General features: G+C 41.1%; 1 protein-coding gene across 1 annotated transcript in view; it reads right to left on the bottom strand.

Annotated features, from left to right (window-relative positions):
- The window catches only part of LOC136843977 (protein argonaute-2-like), a 564,386-nt gene that overhangs the window by 496,172 nt on the left and 48,944 nt on the right, over positions 1 to 19,270 (bottom strand). Inside the window, exon 2 of the mRNA XM_067112994.1 lies at positions 4,431 to 4,614. Within this exon, the coding sequence (XP_066969095.1) occupies positions 4,431 to 4,614 (184 nt within the window). The remainder of the gene's footprint in view (positions 1 to 4,430; positions 4,615 to 19,270) is intronic.

The raw sequence follows: 19,270 nt of genomic DNA on the forward strand, positions 1-19,270 counted from the left end.
ATCGGGTTTTTCGGCACTTGTCTAGCAACAAAAATCGGCAATTTTCAGCACCGATATGTGCCAAGTTTCGCTTATCCACACCAATACATACCTAATAGAGGCACTGATAACCGAAAATCAGCGATTTTCAGTTACTGCCAATTTTCGTTTATCGTCATGCCGTTGGAATGGAACCCCCGCCCAATGGGGACTGCCTACTGTAAAAAAGGAAGCCTGACACATACAAAACAAATCTATTTGCAGAATCTGGGGACCGTATACAAAAAAACGAGAGGGTAGAGAAGCACAAGTCACTACCAAGCTAACCACCCACTGGGGGAATAAGCTAAGCATTCCTCTTGTCTGTGACAACATGGGAAGGCTCAGAGTGCTTGTACACAGTAAGAGGACATAATAAGTCCCACGCAAGCAGGTTATAGCACACACCCTGCATGTATATGCAAGCTGCAGAGACCAAACATGTACTGCGTGCATGATAATGAAGGCTCTACCATATATGGGTGATGAATCTGCTCCTGTGCCTGTTCCCGTGACAGTGTTGTCCAATCAGTACCAAAGGTACTGGGTGAAACATATTCAAAACGAACTTCTGAGCCATAAGGCTCCCTATAATTGGAGATGGCTGGAAGAGTTGAATATACAGGTGACCAGGCATATGCGCTGCATGTAAGCATTACACCAGGGGCAGGGGAAAACCACTGGCCAAGTGGGAAGAAGCACAGTTATACAAACAAAACATCTCAGAGCTGGTGCGTGCAAAAAGGGGATCTGTTGCAAGCCAACCAACTGCTGCCACAATCAACAGTACTTCAAGGATGCCTGAGATGAAGTGCCTAACCCACTAAATGCATGCATATGGTCCTTAGACCGAATATGAGCAAGTGGGTAGCACAGGCTCCCCCCAGTGCATTTCCAAAGGAACACGAGAGAAAAGCTAGCCCTGCTGCCTGCATAAGCACAGTCTGGAGACTTAACAGGTGCAGACCAAGAAGGCTGCACAGGCTCAACCAACAGTGTTTCCAGTAAAACACACGAAGAGCCTGGAGCAGTGTTCGTGTTCAAGACAGAGTGGGCCAGGACTGGATACCGGGAATGTTCTGTCAGGCCAATGCCAGCCCAGTTTATCGATCACTCATGGATGGCCAAATGCTGTTCCCTCCCTGACTGGAATGAACATTCACTGTAAGTCCTGTGGAACTTCTTGTGAGAGACCTCTTGAGCTCATCTTACTTCGGGAGGAAACTAAAGAAAATGAGAAAGAAAAGACTGCTACTGGAAGGTCAACAGCATTGAATTCCTAAAGGATGTGGCAACAGTGTTGAATTCCTAAAGGATGTAGCAACAGCAGATACTGCAAAGGTAGGGATACTGATTCCCCATACAAACCCACCACTCACCCAAGATGTGGGGTGTACTTGAGGGAGGATTAGAGATGTTCAATGGTAAGAAGGAACTGCCTCCTCTACCATAAACTTCCACACAGCAGTAAATTCTCCCCTACAACAGAGTACTGAACAGCAGGGATCCACCATAACGGAAGGGGTGAAGGTTCGCGACACTCAGTATTGCATGTCATGCCTCAGAAAAAGACAATTTCCTGTGTACACAAAATACTCAAAACATAAGCTCAACTTAGCAGTCAGAGGGAGTGCAGCAAAACACCCTCACCAGACAGCAACCATAGAAAAAGTGGCTGGCGATGTCAGGTGAGGAAGATGTATTCCCACGCTTGCCCTGTAACCATCAGTTAACACCTTGAAACCAAGGTCAAAGACCATTTTCAGCTCATGCTGGAGGATCCTCCTATATGAAAGGCTCTGGTTTGTATTTCTGAAGAAACAAATTTAATTTCATTGTGAAAATTTGTATTTATAAGACTATTTTAAAGCTGTGATTTAGCCTAAGCCTGACTTTTAAAAGACAGTCATTTGTAAGTCACTAGTTTATACTTCATTGCAAATCATTTTTTCCCAGAATTCTTTTGATACTTATCACTTTATTATCAATTAACCCTTAAACGCCGAGCCTCTATTTACAAAAACGTCTCCCGTATGCCAGCGGCGTTCAGTGAGTTAGCGCCGAAGTGGAAAAAAAGTTTTTTTCAAAAAATCACAGCACGCTTAGTTTATAAGATTGTTTATTTTGGCTCCTTTTTTGTCAATTGCCTGAAGTTTAGTATGCAACCATCAGAAATCTTAAAATATCATTATCATATATAAATATTGAATATATGACAGCTTGTTAAAACTCATAATTGTATACAAATAGAGTAAAGCACAACTTAAAGCTAATGAGTTAATTTTTTTAGTTGTATTGTATTAAGTTGCGATGATTTTGGTTGTATAACAAATTGTAAATTGATCAAAGCAACATAGAGAAATATTATTGAAAATGATGCATGATTTCAACTGCGGACGTCTCTAAATGTTTTTTTGTGAAAATTCACGTAAATAGAAATATTGTGCTAGAGACTTTCCGTTTGTTGAAAAATGAGGCTAATTGATTGAATATTACTAGACTTTCCAGTGTTTTAGCTTACAATCTGCAGTTTTCTTCCATTTTCGGTCGAGCAAAGTTGACAAGTCTAATTTTTTCTATTTACCTGATTTATATGAAAATATTTAAAAACTGATAAAAGCTACAATTTAGTTATTTTCTGTTGTATTTATTTTTTGAAATTGCGCACATTTCATATATAAAACTTATGTAACGACTAATATAAAATGGTGCAAATATTACGACAACGACGAAAGAATTTCTGAGATGTTCGGCTAGATTACCATGAGATGAGCGTAAGGAAAATGTTTTTTTTCAAAAATGGATCAACACATAAATCGAAATATTGTGCTAGAGACTTCACCCCCGATTGCAAAATGAAGGTAAACAGGTGAATATTACTAGAATGTAAGAGTTTTAGCTTAGATTTTTCGTTTTTTACCATTTTGGTCGAGTTAAATTGACCGAATTGAAATTTGCTGAGCAGTTATCGTGATTTATGTGAAAATATTTAAACTGATAAAGCTACAAACTCATGAGTTATCTTCTGTTGTATTTGGAAAGGAATTGCGCATAAGAATTTTATATATAAAATCAGTTTTATGTAACGACTAATGCTAAAACGATGCAAACATTACGACAACGTGACGAAAGAATTTCTGAGATGTTCGGCTGAGTTACCGTATCAGACGTGAACTGAAAAAGTTTTTTTTTTTCAGAAATTCACCATAAATCGAAAATATTAGCTAGAGACTTCCAGTTTGTTTCAAAATGAAGGTACATGATTGAATATTACTAGAATGTAAGAGTTTTAGCTTATAATTGCATTTTTTACCATTTCGGTCAAAGTCAGTTGACTGAAGGTTGAAATTTTGCAGTTATCGTGATTTATTCATTGAAAATATTTCAAAACTGATAAGCTACACAACCATCAGGATTTTCTGTTGTATTCTACATGAAATTGCGCACAGGCTTCCATATATAAACCTTTATGTAACGACTAATATAAAACAGTGCAAACATTACGACAACCTGATGAAAGAATTTCTAGGTACGGGCGTAGGAAAAGTTTAAAACTGTTAGAATAAATAGAAATATTGTGCTAGAGACTTTCAATTGGTTGCTGAATGAAGGTAAATGATTGAATATTACTAGAATGTAAGAGTTTTAGATGGACAGGATGCGTTTTTTTTACCATTCCACGAGTTCACAATAGTTGACCAAAGGTTGAAATTTTGGCAGTTATCGTGGATTTATATGAAAATATTTCAAAGCTGATAAAAGACTACAACTAAGAGTTATTTTCTGTTGTGGTTGTGAGAAATTGCGCACATTTTCATATATAAAACTTTTATGTGTATGAAAAGAACAAAAAATTACGACAAATGATGAAAGAATTTTTCCATCATTTTCGGCCGAAAGTTACTTTGAATGCATATCAGTTTTTTCAAAATTCAGTAAATCGAAATATTGTGCTAGAGACTTCTAATTTGTTGCAAAATGAAGGTACATGATTGAATATTACTAGAATGTAAGGTTTTAGCAAACAATTGCAGGTTTCATTATTTCAAATTAGAGTCAAAATTGACCAGGTTGGCATTTTGTAATTGACATTCCTCCACTTAGCACCCAACAGAAATTTTAGTCGGTGTTGATACGTCCAGAAGCGTTGGGGTTAATGTAATGATTACCAGGTAACTTTTGCAAACTCTCAATTCTTACATAAGTGGTAAAAATTGGAGCAAGGTGGACAACCCTGACAGTTAAGTATGAAAAGTATAATGCAAAACACAATGCAGCCAAGGAAAAATAAACGCTGCAAAGAACCTTTAATACTGATATCTAAAATATTCCATGCAAGGCACAACAAGTGTGACCCTATCAGGTCTGACATTAATAAATGCTAAGAGAACATAATAAAAATATTTCCTCACAGTTTCTTAGTTTTTGAGATGGTCAGATCAGTTTCTTCTTTTCCCGGTTGCTTTATCACCACATCATAATGAACAAGTTTCTTGTTCCAGTCCTGTACTTGAACTTCATAATAATTTGCCTTAAGTCGTATATTAGTTCCAATTGTACCTTTTTCACCTTTAGCACGCACAGGTGGTGTGGGCTCTGGAGAGAAGAGTGAGCAGGGAAACAGCCATCAATAAATATAATTTTTAAAACTGTTACATTTCAAATCAGTTGACAAAAAAAGGAAAAATATAATTTTTTTAATAATTTGTATTTTTCCTAATTATAAGGTAGTTACTACTGGTTAAGGGAGTGAGTGGGGAAATATGCCTTACTCACCTGCTGTCACCAAGCATGATTCCTTTGGCAATGGGGACAAATAGCATTAGAGGTAGGTACAGTAATGAGATAAAATGCTCAGGCTTGTGCTGTATAAATATTGAAAAATGTGAAGTTTCATAATAAAAATAATATTGTAATACTTACTAAACACCTGAATTAGCTCTGGTCACTTTTTAGCCCAACTACATCCTGGCTTTTGCCCACTAAGTGGGTAATAAACTGTCAACGTTACCAAGCAACACATAGAAAATATTGTCAAAAATGTTACCTGAATTACCGTTAGGTACACTGCTGCAAGTCCCCGGCTGAAATGGGCTCATAAATCAAAATATTGCGTTATCCACTATTCAAAATGAAGTGGGGAGGAGGGTGGGAATCATTCAGGTGTTCAGGTAGTATTACAATATTAGTTTTATTATGAAAACTTCATATTGCAATACACTCCCTGAACACCTGAATTTTTTCATTAACAAAATTTAGTGGAAAATGGATCAAAATCTAATTCAGCCTGACCTGCCATCAGGGAAAGTTTGGTAACTCATTATTCGCCTACTCTGTATAAATGAATGTATCCTCACCTGGTTATCCCACTCGCACGTGAAGAATGTCTGTAGAGAGAGTACCCCCGAGATTTTCAGTCTCATGTCTAAGTACTGTCTTTTCAAAATACCTCTCATGTGGTATTCAAACCTCCTCATGGATAGAAATAGAAAAAAAATAAAAACCAACCTACCATGTGGTAATCACAGCCTCCCATGATTAATGGAGATTTTTCAACCTCCCATGTGGCTAATCAAAGCACTCTCTTGTTGGGAGGGGGTATTAATCGAACCTCCCATGGCTAATCAAAAAGCACTCTCATGTGGAGGGGTATGAAGAACCTCCATGTGGCTAATCAAAACATTCTCATGTATGGAGAAACTTTATGAACCTCCCATGTATAAAATGGTAGCCTCATGGGAGAAGTTGAGTGTGGGATCTTCTGAGTTCTTCGGGTCAGTCCGTTACCACCGATGTCTGGAGAAGATGTTGAAAAACCAAACCTGTCCACTGGATCTGCCATCTTCAATATTCTCACTAGAACCCCAACTAACAGAATGCAAAATTCCAAATTTCCTCAGACTACATTCATTACTAGAGTTCCCCCACCCTTAACATTACTACGTAATTTTAAGATTCGAGTTGGTCGTCGCAAAGGGACCAAGTGAAATTCTTCTTCACAGAAAACTGAAAATCTTTAGGTAAACTCGTGAAAAACGACACTGACTTCAAGTGTTGTATCTAAGAACCTCCAGCACTTTTCATGAAGAGTAACCCCTTATGCTAAATGAGAAAACGCGATAGAAGGGTTAACGCTACAAGGGACTAAGAGAATAATTTTCATGCAAAAGGAGAACGATGCATCTCCCAAGTGACTAATCAAAGCCTACCCATTAAGGAGAATGAGGCAGTGAGGCCCGGCTTGATGACCCTCCAATGATTGAATATCATTAGCAAAAGGCAGACAGCGCAAAAGTATCCCAAGCGCCGGCTAATCAACCTAGGCTAGCCCATGAGAGCACCTCTTTGGACTCTCGTGAAACTATCAAAGACTAGGATACTTAAGATAAACTGAACTTAAGTTCATGTGATTATACTATCACTGTTGCTTAAGATTCTAAAGCCTAAAAGGAATTTTTCTATCTGGTTAACCTAATAATCAAAACACTAAATGAATACTACCTTAGCTAAATGAGCGCACCCTAGATAAAACTTCGCCGTTAAATGTGGACTAAGTGAATAACCTTCCGGAGTCTTACTTAAAAAGAGAATACCACCTCAGCTGAATGAACGCACCCTAGATAGAGAATTTTACTGGACTATCTGAGTAGGCCGAATAGAAAGTCTCTTAAGTGAAGGAAGAAAACAAAGACGGACTTCACAAGCAACTACCTCCAGAATAGAAGACTCTGAACCATTCCTTAGAAAGGAAGATGAAGTGGACATACTCCAAATACTGTGTGTAATGAAAAAAAAAATGCTAAATACCAAATATAATGTCAGGTCAAATTAAATTGCGTTCAAGGGCATAAACCTCGCACCACACGAGAATCATGAAGTGTGCCCGCAACTGTGTTCATGTAGTGAGCACTTATGAACCAGGAACCAGGAACCATTTCTCCAGAAAGTAACTAATCGCTTTCCTGAAAGCGGACGGGGAAAGATCCGTGGTGAGACAAGAAGTGTACGAGAAACCGACGGAGTTTATCAACCTTTGATAAATATTCGCATCGGACATAAAGACATCCCCGCTGATGCGGAACCAAACACTTGCAGATAAAGAACCTTAAACAAATGAAGCGTTTTAAGCACTCTGTCCGCCACGACTTCCGAATAAATACTTATCATTTCCGCGTAGGAAACTGGCCTGGAAACTTCCCCGAAGCTCAACCATTGTTTTATCTGCAGCTAAAGCCGAAAGAAAGAAAAAAACACCTAACAAATTATCTTAACATTAGAACTTCACGAGCAAATCTCAAGAGGAGCCCGAGGAACGTAACAAGTCAAAGAAGATCTTACTGCTAGACATTTTCAGGAAAATAGAAAACTGTGCACTGCAAAGTGCTGAGCGTAGCCAGCAATAGCTGAAAATGGAAGACTCTTGACTTTCCGAAGGAATAACAGAAAACCAGCTATTTCAGTTATGGCAGGCCTAAAGATGGAATGACCTTCCTTACGACACAGACTTGCCCATGTCAAGTTGACCTGGTAAGGCTGCGGGTTGACTTCTGAAGCTGAAGGAAGCACTGTCTAGACATAGCTTTAGAGTGTCTGGACTGTCAGCTGTTCGCTCGGCTCAGCAGTTGCCCGCAACTAGGTTCATCACGCAAGAGTTTGGATGGTAATGGTGAAAATGCGGTTGTCTAAAAGATCTTCCGCGATGAGGAAGAACATCGAACTTCCGTAAGAGCATTAGGAATTCCGGAACCGAGGCGTTAGAGCCAGCAAGGAGCTAGAGTCACAGACGCCTTGACACTACCCGCAATTCCTGATTGCTTGATGAATGAGACCAATGGCGAAAGCATACACCTCTAAGTTCTAATGATCTTGTCTCCATCGAAGTTCTCAGATACGACACAGCGATTTACGATGTCGCAGAAACAGACCCACTATTGTGTTGCCGCTAGGACAAAACACCTGGAGGGCCTTTATAGCCCTGAGGTTCTGGTTATGACTCTCTGGTTCCCGATCCCTCTAGAGGCCCGAGCCTGGGTTTCCTCCAAGGTTGCTCCCCAACCTTGATAAGGAGGCATCTGGAGTACAGACAGAACGTCGGGAGAGGGGACTATAGATCTTCCGGATGTCAGATGCGCTCTTCTGACTATCACAGACGATCTGAAAAGCGAGATCCAGATTATACCTGTATTCTCGATGTGGAAGTCCCAGCGATTCCTGAGACATACCTGAAGAGAAAGAATGCGGAGACACAAGACCTGGAGAGAGAGAGAGAGAGAGAGAGAGAGAGAGAGAGAGAGAGAGAGAGAGAGAGAGAGAGAGAGAGAGAGAGAGAGAGAGAGAGAGAGAGAGAGAGAGAGAGAGAGAGAGAGAACATTCTCCCTAAAAGTCTTCTTCAAGTGGTACTGGCTGTTTCCTATTAGACAGAACCTCTACTTCACATTTTGTACCTTCAACGTGCATATTTTAACACTGGAGACATGATTTAGAAGCAACAAGTTTCGTTATACTGCCAGCATCCCAGACCTCAGAGCAGCCACACTAATCATAGCTTGCTGTGACACTACTGCTAGGACCACGGCTACCACGAAATAGACCATGGAGGAGATATCCTCTCCCTCAAATACTGTTGCAGAGCGCAAAAGGTGCCCACAACAGAACCCTCTCCAAATGTCCGGATAGTGAGGCGGAAGCTTCAAAAGAAGCCCTCCTCTTCTGCCAAAGAACGTTGTATAGTCAGGCAACATGTTAACCTAGTATGCCAGCCTTGCGGACACCGAAGTGATGAGGTGTCGAAGCACCAGACCGAGGGAGAATCATCTTGTTTGAGCAAACTTCCTGTTCGCCTTATAGTAAAGCTCGAAACATCGTTGCTTCTCGGTAGTGTACGCGCTCCGAACCTTGATTGAGGGGATAAGTGGAGATGAAGTCTACCATCCGCTTATACTCATTCTCACTGGTTGAAGGAGAACTAATATCTGCTGCGGATCCTCTTCTTCAAATGAACAATCCCTTGTGGGACTGGTTCACCGAAGCCGGGAGGATTGTGACTAGTCCGACCGAGCCGGAGGATGAAAAAGAGGCAGAGCGATCCCTGGCAAATGCCGAACTTCGAAACCTGGAACTTGCTGCACCTGGGCGCCGACGGACAACTGACGTGATCAATACGCCAACATCGGGAGTGCACCAAAGTAGGTTGCAACCCCGCACCACCCAACGGGATGACGCAAACACCTGGGCTGACCACGCCCACTCTGAGCGAGAAGAGGCCACAACACCTGAACCACTCCAAACCGGATGTATCAAAACCGCGATGAGAATGGGAATCCGGAACTGAAGACCGGAATCAACCCCCAACCAACACGGATGCCTAGATGGTGGGACAGAGAAAACTCTGCGGAAAGTTGAGAAAGAAGAAGCCGAAGGAGGGAAGAAGGAAGAAGCCTCGCCAGTAAACACCGGGGCCCAACGCCGGCGTTGGACAGATGGAGAAGGTCCCAACCGGACTGAACTCAAGGGGTATTGAGGAAGTTGAGGTACCGAACTGAAGAGGTAACAGAAGAAGGTAATTACCAGCTATCCTGAGAATGAAAAGGCTGCGGAAATATCGGGTGCTGATACACTGAACGCTGGCGCCAGTGGTAATCGCCAACTGCCCGAAAGCATCCGCAAGAATTATGGAGGATACATTACAGTTAGAAAACTATCGTGCTGATACACTGAACGCTGGCGCAGGCGACCGGGCCGACATCGCCGTAGCATCCATAAGAATTGCAGAGGATACATTGCAGTTAGGGAAAACTATCGGTGCTGATACACTGAACGCTGGTGCAGGCGAATCGCCGACTGCCGTAGCATCTGCAAGAATCATGGAGGATACATTACAGTTAGGAACCCGTAAAGAATGAAATGAGGAGTTGCTGACGCCTTCGCAAACACCTGAGAAGCAACTAGACCGGAAGCCTGAGAAACTACCGGATTTGCAAAAGGTGATAAAGACGACGGATCCGTAAAAAAGTACCCCTTCCCTTAACCCCGAAGAGAGAGAAGGGGCTGCTGAAGCTCTAATATACAGGATTGAAGCAAGAAAGCCTTGCTCTGCTGAGTTAAAAGCCAAGAAAACAGGATGCGCAACAAAGACCCCAAGAGCCCTCCAAAGAGCTGACCGGAAAGAAGATTGAGAAGGGCAATGGAAGAAGGCTTAAAAGAAAAAGGGGGAAAAAAACGGGAAAATTCCGTAGCGGTCGAAGAAGCCAAAGATTTCAAAGAAAATAGAGTGGTTCTGTTCCCCCCGCCCCTGATAATCTTGATAGACATTATCAAATCAGAAAATTCTTTAAGACATGATCATGAATATTGGAAAAACTAGATCACCAGAATTAGCCCCATCGCAAGACGAAAGAAATTTTAAAACCCCCAAAGGAAAAGGAACCTTCAAAGAAGGAGTATTCAAGGAAACCAAAAATTCAGAACCAGATACATCAGAAACCAAATCTGAACGACCCTCCACGGATCTGGAAACCTTTGTTGCACAGAACACGAAGCAGGATATAAAACCAACGACTGATCAAAATGAGGGACCTAAACATTAACGACCCCAACCAAACCTGAACCCAAAGAAGACCATGTTCAACTACTTTTTCTGAATACTTCCTAAATTAGAATTCCTACCCTTCTGAGTGATTCCTAATTCTAAATCCACCGTAGAACTTACACTTTTAGAGGGAAGGGGGAAAATCTGCTGCCAACACTGCCTGCTCCGCGCCGGGGGGGCCGGCAGATCCTACCTTCGAGGTTTGCGGTTCTCTATGACCCCAGCCACCCGTCAGGGCTGGTTCTGGAACAGGCAGGGGGGCTGAAAAAGAACGATTAGTATCTACAACACCATTACTACTATCCTTATATCTAGTTTCCGTTAATTTAGTCATACAGAAAAATCGACTAGACATACCAGCTAGCAACTTGTCCCTCTAACTGCTTGAATAATTCTTCCATCTGATCTACCGACCAAGACTCACAATTATCTGACTGATACTACACTGCATCTTCCTACATAAAATACAAACAGAAGGTCGATCGTGTTTGAGGGTACCATCCTGCGCTTGCAGAACGTGTAAAGGCGATGAGCGTCCAGCATCTCCAGCAGTAGAAGCTCTGTCAAGATGTAAACGGTTGAAGTACTCGCTAGCAGATCTAACGCCATCTTCTTGTTTGACTTATCCAATCGAATCCAAAGTACCCCATCCCAAAGTCAAAATCAGGAGAGAAGTTCCAAATCCCATCAATAAAGTATCCATCCAGGAGAAAAATGCGTTGAAAACAGTCCAAATCGTGATCTGATGTCCAAAATCTTGAATGGGGTTGGGCTAAATGACCAAAGAAGTTCGCCTGATGTGGGACACACTCACACAGCATGGCTAACAAAGCACTGGGGATTTCGGCCTCACTGGCCGGGACTTGCAGACAGTGTTGCCAATCTGGTCCTTCAGGTAACTCATTTGACAAAGATTTTCCTGGCGTTTGTGCGCCAACAGTTTATTGAAAAGCTACGGGGATGTGGGTTCGAGGCTGGTCAGTGACCAGGGCTAATTCAGGTGTTCAGGAGTGTATTGCCAGTGGAAATTTTCATGTTCCTACAGAGTAGATTTTGTCTGCAGCTTGGGGATGAGCTCTTACTTTTCCCAGTTTTTCACAATCTCCAGGTCGTGACTAAAAAAAAAAAAAAAAAAAAAAAAAAAAAAAAAAATTAATTAAAAAAAAAAATAATAATTAATTTGTACTTTTCCTAGGCATAAAAACCAAAGCATTTTATATAGGGAGTATTTATTCTGTGTGAGCTGGAGCAGTCATTAAATTTGGTAACAAGGCCATCATCTGGTGATTATGGGGGGCTAAGTAAAGGGTATACAGTACCCCACCCTTGCCTTACATCTTTCACTTTTGTCTCCTGTGGCTGCAAGGACAAAACAGGGTGGTAGAGGTGGGTTTGTTATTGAAAACCCCGGTCTGTATACCTAGGATAAATACAAATTACTTTAAAATATTTCTTATTTGTTTCTAAAAGAATACAAACCATCACCTTTAATACTCTCCAGGTAGGAAGTCACCTTGGCAACTGACTGGAGTTCAATCCATCCAAAAATCCCATGCTCCCAGTTGCATGATTAGGCAAGGAATTTCATGACTCCTGTGACCTCCTATAGTTCTGGGAAATGGGCTACCACAGTTGTATGGCCCTGGGGCTACAGTGACTACTACTAATGGGAGGGTACTCATATTTGTGGAAGGAAAACCACGAGAACCAAGACATCCCCCTTAGAGGATACCATGTCAGATGGCAGCTAATTCAGACTACACAAGAAATGGGTTCAGAATAAGCCCTATCATGTTAAAAGAGATAAGACAGAGGGGGAGACATCTTAAACTAAAACTGGATGCTTCAAGCGTAGTTACTTGTAACCTTCTCCGGCTCCAGCAGGTACTCCATCCTAGATGCTGCTATAAGAAAGAATGAAGGATGAGAGGAGAGTCCAGTCACTCCACATTCACACTTCCAGAGTAATTGGGCTACAATACTTGGGTGAGATACTGTTCTGTCCAGTCAGAGCTGAGTGCCTAAATTTGTTAGGCAGCTACCAAAGAACCCAAAGAGAAGGTACTCCAGGACTTGTGAGCAACATACCTTAGGTAGACTAAGGCAAAGATAATCCGTCTTCTCCAGCCACCTTATCTCATTACCTGAAATACATTAACCCTTATGCCCTGAAACGCCACAATCGTGACTTTGCCAACAGAAGCCAAATTGCCACAATTGTGGTAATCCATATTTTTCCAGCCTTTTACCTAATGTTTAGGTCTGAGTGATGCATTTTTAGAGCAAAAGTAGAAGGCTGTCATTGGCTTTTTAGAGCAAAAGTAGAAGGCTGTCATTGGCTAACAAGTTTCTATCGCAACCAGACAGCCAATCACATTTTAATTTTCTTCTTGACGAGAAGGAAGTAGCCTTTTGTCCACCTAAATCTGCAAACATATGTGATGAGCGTTTGTGTGTTAATTTTAATGTTAATTTGTTAATAAAGCAGTCTGCATGCGTAGTTAATACTGTGTGTACAGTATATGTTACTGAATATATGAAGAATGGGCTAAATAAATTTGAACCAATTTATATAATGATTTAAGATAGACGTAATTGAAAACCTGCTAGCCGTCTGTGTGCCTTTGTGATCGGGGTATAACAATCAAATACCACTGGCCCCCAAGGTGCCATACAACCGTTGCCAGCTTGGCTTGAGTGCTACAAAGGGGGTCCATACACAATGTTCCTATTGGCCTTTTTGAACATAGGAGGCAATCATCGAAGACCTAAGGTCTGAAGACCCCGAGTGCAGGTTCTGTTTAAAAGTTGTCTCCTCAGTCTAGTGTGGATGGGCGATGGGCGCAGCTGACTCTCAAGACAGTGGTGGGCAACATGTATTGCTTTAGAGTACCCCTGGCCATAACTGCATGAATCAATGTAACGTAACATTAGCTACAGGGCCATGTGTAATTTTATTAATAAAAATAATATATACAGTAAGTGCTAATTGTATCCTATGCATTTCATTTATACTGGTAGAACCCTTATATGACCAAACTTGGGTCATATTTTTGGTGTCAGTTGTGGGGTGTTGCCAGTATATAATAAACAACCGCATAGTTGTTTAAGTGAAATATACAAAGCAAACTACAAGAAAAACGGCATGCAGCATCGGGGGTACGAGTGCTAGCAGTACCAGTGATGCCAGCAATAGCAGTACCAAGGAAGTGGACAGTGTGGAAGAGCTGTCAAGGAATATCCAACGCGCATTAAAAGAGATGCACCAATTAGCAAATGAAATCAAAGATGGAAGAAAACCTGTCAACCCGGCCACGATTTCGGCAGAAGTCGTGTCATTTCCACAACTGAACCAAGCGATCTCGAACCTTGAGAAATAGCAGACGCCTCTCACATGTTCACAACCTTGGGTAGCATGGTTCAAGGTTGCAGTGAAGAGTGTCTAGGTAGACTCCTCCGAACAGCTGGTGGGTCTATCCCTGTTACTTATCAGAAAATTGTAGAAGAAATTGTAGAAGGTTGAAGGTTATCAAGATGTAATCGCAACTGGCGAAACCCCAGGCCGACTAATAATTCTTTGTTATAAAGACTGAATCACCCACCCATAAGATCTGCCTTATAGGATCTCCAGTTTGTTACTACGGGAAATGGGAAACGAAATCAATAAATTAACTCTTAACGCTTGAAGCCCTATTTTCAAAAAACGCTCCCGTGCCGTGACCCCGAGAGTAGCGCCGGAAATGGAAAAGTTATTTAAAAAATCACAGCGTGCTTAGTTTTCAAGATTAAGAGTTCATTTTTGGCTCCTTTTTTCATTGCCTGAAGTTTAGTATGCAATCATAAGAAATGAAAAATATCATTATCATATATAAATATTGGAATATATGACAGCGAAAAAAACTCTATATATAATTGTATACAACCGCTGTAAGGAAAAAACGGTTAAAGCTAATGAGTTAATTTTTTTAGTTGTATTGTACACTAAATTGCGATGATTTTGGTATATAACAGATTGTAAACGATTAAGCAACACAGAGAAAATATTATCACAAAAATGATGGCATCAATTAGCGTAACGGACGAAAAAGTTTTTTCAAAAATTCACCAAAAATCAAGATATTGTGCCAGACTTTCCAACTGTACCAAAATGAAGGAAATGATTGAATATTACTAGACTGTAAGTTTTTTTTAGCTTTACAATTGCATTTTTGGAACCATTTCTGATGAGTTAAAAGTTGACCAAGGTTGATTTTTCTATTTATCGTTATTTTGATGTAAATATTTCTAAAACTGTGAAGAGCTAAAGAATGATTTATTTTTTGTTGTATTTACATGAAATTGCACTTTTTTTGATGTATAACACTTTATGTAATGAATAATATGAAAGAGGCGAAAAATTACGGCAAGCTGACGGCAAGAAAATGACACGATTTTTCAGCGGAGTCCACGCTACATGGAGGGAGTGAAATTTTTTTTTTTAAATTCACCAAAAATCTAAATATTGTGCTAGAGACTTTCCGTTTGTTGCAAAATGAAGGTAAAGTGATTGATTGTTACTAGAATGTAATAATTATATTTTACAAATGCGTTTTTCGATCATTTGGTTGAGTCAAAGATTGACCGAACGTTAAAATTTTGTCAGTTATCGTGATTTCGGCGAAAATATTAAAAACTGAAGAGCTAAAGGAATGATTTATTTTTCGTTGTATTCTACATGAAATTGGTGCACACGGGTATAACACTGTAACAACGAATAATATGAAAGAAGTAAAAATTATGGCAAGCTGACGCAAGAAATGCCACGATTAGCTGATTCAGAGCGGAGAATGAAATTATTTTTTTCAAAATTCACCAAAAATCTAAAATATTGTGCTAGAGACTTTCCGTTTGTTGCAAAATGAAGGTACGTGATTTTATTGTTACTCGAATGTAATAATTATAACAGCTTACGAGATGCGTTTCGATCATTTCGGTCAAGTCAAAGTTGACCGAACGTTAAAATTTTGTCAGTTATCGTTATTTCGGCGAAAATGTTAAAACCCGTGAAGAGCCAAAGGAATGATTTATTTTGTTGTATTCTACATGAAATTGCGCACATTTTGATGTATAACACTTTATGTAACGAATATGAAACAGCGAAAAAATTACGGCAAGCTGACGCAAGAAATGCCACCATTTTCAGCTGATTCTAAATGCCATGAGCCGAGGAAATTATTTTTTCAAAAATTCACCAAATATCTAAATATTGTGCTAGAGACTTTCCATTTGTTGCAAATGAAAAGTAAAATGATTGATTGTTACTTGAATGTAATAATTATGGCTTACGAATGCGTTTTTCGATCATTTGGTCGAGTCAAAGTTATTAACGTTAAAAAAATTTGTCAGTTATCGTTATTTCGCTAAAATATTAAAAACCTGTGAAGAGCTAAAGAATGATTTATTTTGTTGTATTCTACATGAAATTGCGCAAATTTGATGAATAACACTTAATATGTAACGAATAATATGAATGGCAAAAAATTACGGCAGACATGGCAAAATGCCAAAATTTTCAGCGGATTCATGCAAGCGAAGGAGCTTAAGGAAAAATTTTTCAAGAAATTCACAAAAATCTTAAATATTGTGCTATAGAGACTTCTCTGTTTGTTGCAGAATGAAGGTAAATGATTGATTGTTACTAGAATGTAATAATTAATTAAGCTTACGGGATGCGTTTTTTCGATAATTTCGGTCGAGTCAAAGTTGACCAAGGTTGATTTTTCTATATCATTATTTCGATGTAAATATTTAAAAAACTGGCAAGAGCTAAAGGAATGATATATTTTTGTTGTATTCTACATGAAATGCGCACATTTTGATGTATAACACTTTATGTAAACGAATAATATGAAACGGCGAAAAATTACGGTAAGCTGACGCAAGAAATGACACGATTTTCAGCGGTTCAGGCATGAAGAGCTTGAGGAAATTATTTTTTCAAAAATTCACAAAAATCTAAATATTAAAAGTATAGAGACTTTCAGTTTGTTGCAAAAATGAAGGAAAGGATTGAATATCCCAGAATATGAGATTTTTGCTTACCCAAAAGAGACTCAAGTAAAATAAAATTATATATATATGTATATATATGTATATATATATATATATATATATATATATATATATATATATATATATATATATATATATATATATATATACATATATACAGACATTCATACATAAAAACACATATAAATTATATTGTTTTTACTTGTTGCAAAAACATAACTAAAATGAATGGTTGTGGAAAACTTTTTTTTGCATAAAACGAAATTATACAAAACAGCAAATGAATACAGATATATAAAAATTTGTAAATATAAAACTAAAAATAAATTCAATGCAGAATACTCACTCGTAAATATAAAAACTAAAAATAAATTCAATGCAGAATACTCACTCGTAAATATAAAATAAAAAAAATAAATGCAGAATACTCACTAAGTAATCCTGACTCTTCAAAAGCTGTTTCTTGTTTTCCCTCCTCCTCCATTGAAGAGTGTGCATTTTTCCTCCCGACATGACGGGCACAAGCGGAGGAGGGAGACGCCGGCATGCTGCTGGTGGGCCGCCCCTTTGGCGCTCGGCTCGCGCCACTCTGGTGTCAGGACAGGCGCACTCAATAAATAACCGCGATTGTGGTACCTCGGTTACACTCATCCAACCTGCAAGTTACCTTGCAGGGTGTGACTGCACGTACCAGCTGTTCTCTCCTCTTGCCATTCGCCTATGGTACACCCCGGCAATCGCTTTCTGTCTGCACACCGATGAGCTCCAGTGTGTGATCTCCTGGCTGCAGCCGACACAGGTCGGCTACCCGACGGGACACTGGAATCGAGGGGGCGGCACGGCACCTTCAGGGGCGGCGGCATCTTCCAGGGCGGCGTCATCATCAAGGTCGGCAGCAGGGCAGGCGGCGGCAGGATGAGGAATATGATGTCGGGTATCTCACGACATCTGACCTTCGGGCAGAGCTGGAGCTCGAGGGCAGGGGGGCGCCGTTCGAGCCACCTCTGGATCAACGAAGAAGTTGTTGGGCATTCCCAGCCACTCAAGAAACTGGATGTGGGTCAACCTCCGAGCGTCCGAATTATACCCACAGTAAATGATGTAGGCATTCTGGAGGGCCAACTAGAAGGAGGTATTTTGAGGAGCTTCTGTAGTACCTCCTGGTTCTCCTGGCGAAGGGATAATACTGGATGAGTTGATCAAAGAGATCAACTCCCCATGTGCCCAAGTTGCAATGCCTGATGACAGAAAGGGGCGTTGGACACGAAACTCCTCACGTGAATAACTCCTGCCCTGCGGCGTCTTCTTCCGCTGGGTGATCTTTCTTGGATGGGCTCATGATCGCGTGTCATGTGGGCACGAAGTCGGACTTTCCAACAGATGATGGCGAGACATCTCCCTTCCGTGTACTCATCTCTCCTCTTGCAAGATGTTTGGGTGGCTAGCAAACCTCTGAGACATCTGGGCTCCCAGGAGCACCAACCGGCGGTACCACTGATGTGCACACCTGCTTCATACAGTTCTGGGCCGGGGATACTGAGTTATAATTATCCATAACAGGTGGTATCCTGCATGGAACGATTCACAAGACCGAAGACAGTGTCACGCAGCTGGAGAGACCCCAGAATACACCAAGAAGTCCGGCGTGTCCAGTGTTAGCTTCCGTAATAAAAATAACTTTACACTACTTCTTTGGCTTTCTTTGGGTTTGTACACTTTGATACTTAGACGCCCTTTGTATGGCATCATACCTCATCCAAAGAAAGGTTCTTCGAAGGAACCCACGAGTCTGGCACCGTTCACGAATGAACTCCAACACTGGGTGGACTAAGATGAGGCGGTCGGGGTTATTCCAGGGTATAGCCCTTCGGGTTGAAGGCGTTGAAATACCTGTCCAACGCCAGGAAACTATCATGGGACATAATGCCGGCCACATTAGGCGTACTTAAAAAAAAATTCCGCCTCCAATATTGCCTGACATCGGCAGCAGGCATCATCCCAAAGAATATGTGGAGCCCCAAAAAGTGCGCCATGTCCGTGAGGTTGCAGCCCTGCCAGCGGTGCGACAACGCTCGTCCGCAATTCCTCATGGCAGTACCAAGCGCACTCTACCGTCCTCCGCAACCAGGAATTCAAGCAATTTCCGCGTCGGGAAAAGCTGAATGAACCCCAGTACCGTGAGAGGCACACAGGGACGGCCGTCCAGGTACTGCCCGTGAATGGGTGCATGATAGGTGGGGTGGGTCCTCCGACCACCCTCATCACTTTCGGACGAACGGCGCTACCTGAGCTTCGCGGCGTTTGCGACCTTCACGGTTTTGCGCTTCGGCACGCCGCACGTCCTCGTGACTCTCACACCCCAGCTGGGCCGTCCTCCTTCACTTTCCCATCGCACTTTCTGCTTAAATCCACAGCCACAATGAGTCCTCTCTTCCTCCTCCAACTCACTTTCTCCCTCGTAGGCACTAAACCCACTAAACTCTAATTCACTTTCCTGCTGAGGATCCCGTCTGGACATTGGTGGCAAAATATTCGCCATCGCTGACGCCATGCGTTATATCGCATCGCTAGATGCCCAACTACCAAAGAAATCAGGATCTTTCGACCTGCTCT

Source organism: Macrobrachium rosenbergii, chromosome 12, assembly GCF_040412425.1.
Source record: "Macrobrachium rosenbergii isolate ZJJX-2024 chromosome 12, ASM4041242v1, whole genome shotgun sequence".
NCBI lineage: Eukaryota > Metazoa > Arthropoda > Malacostraca > Decapoda > Palaemonidae > Macrobrachium > Macrobrachium rosenbergii.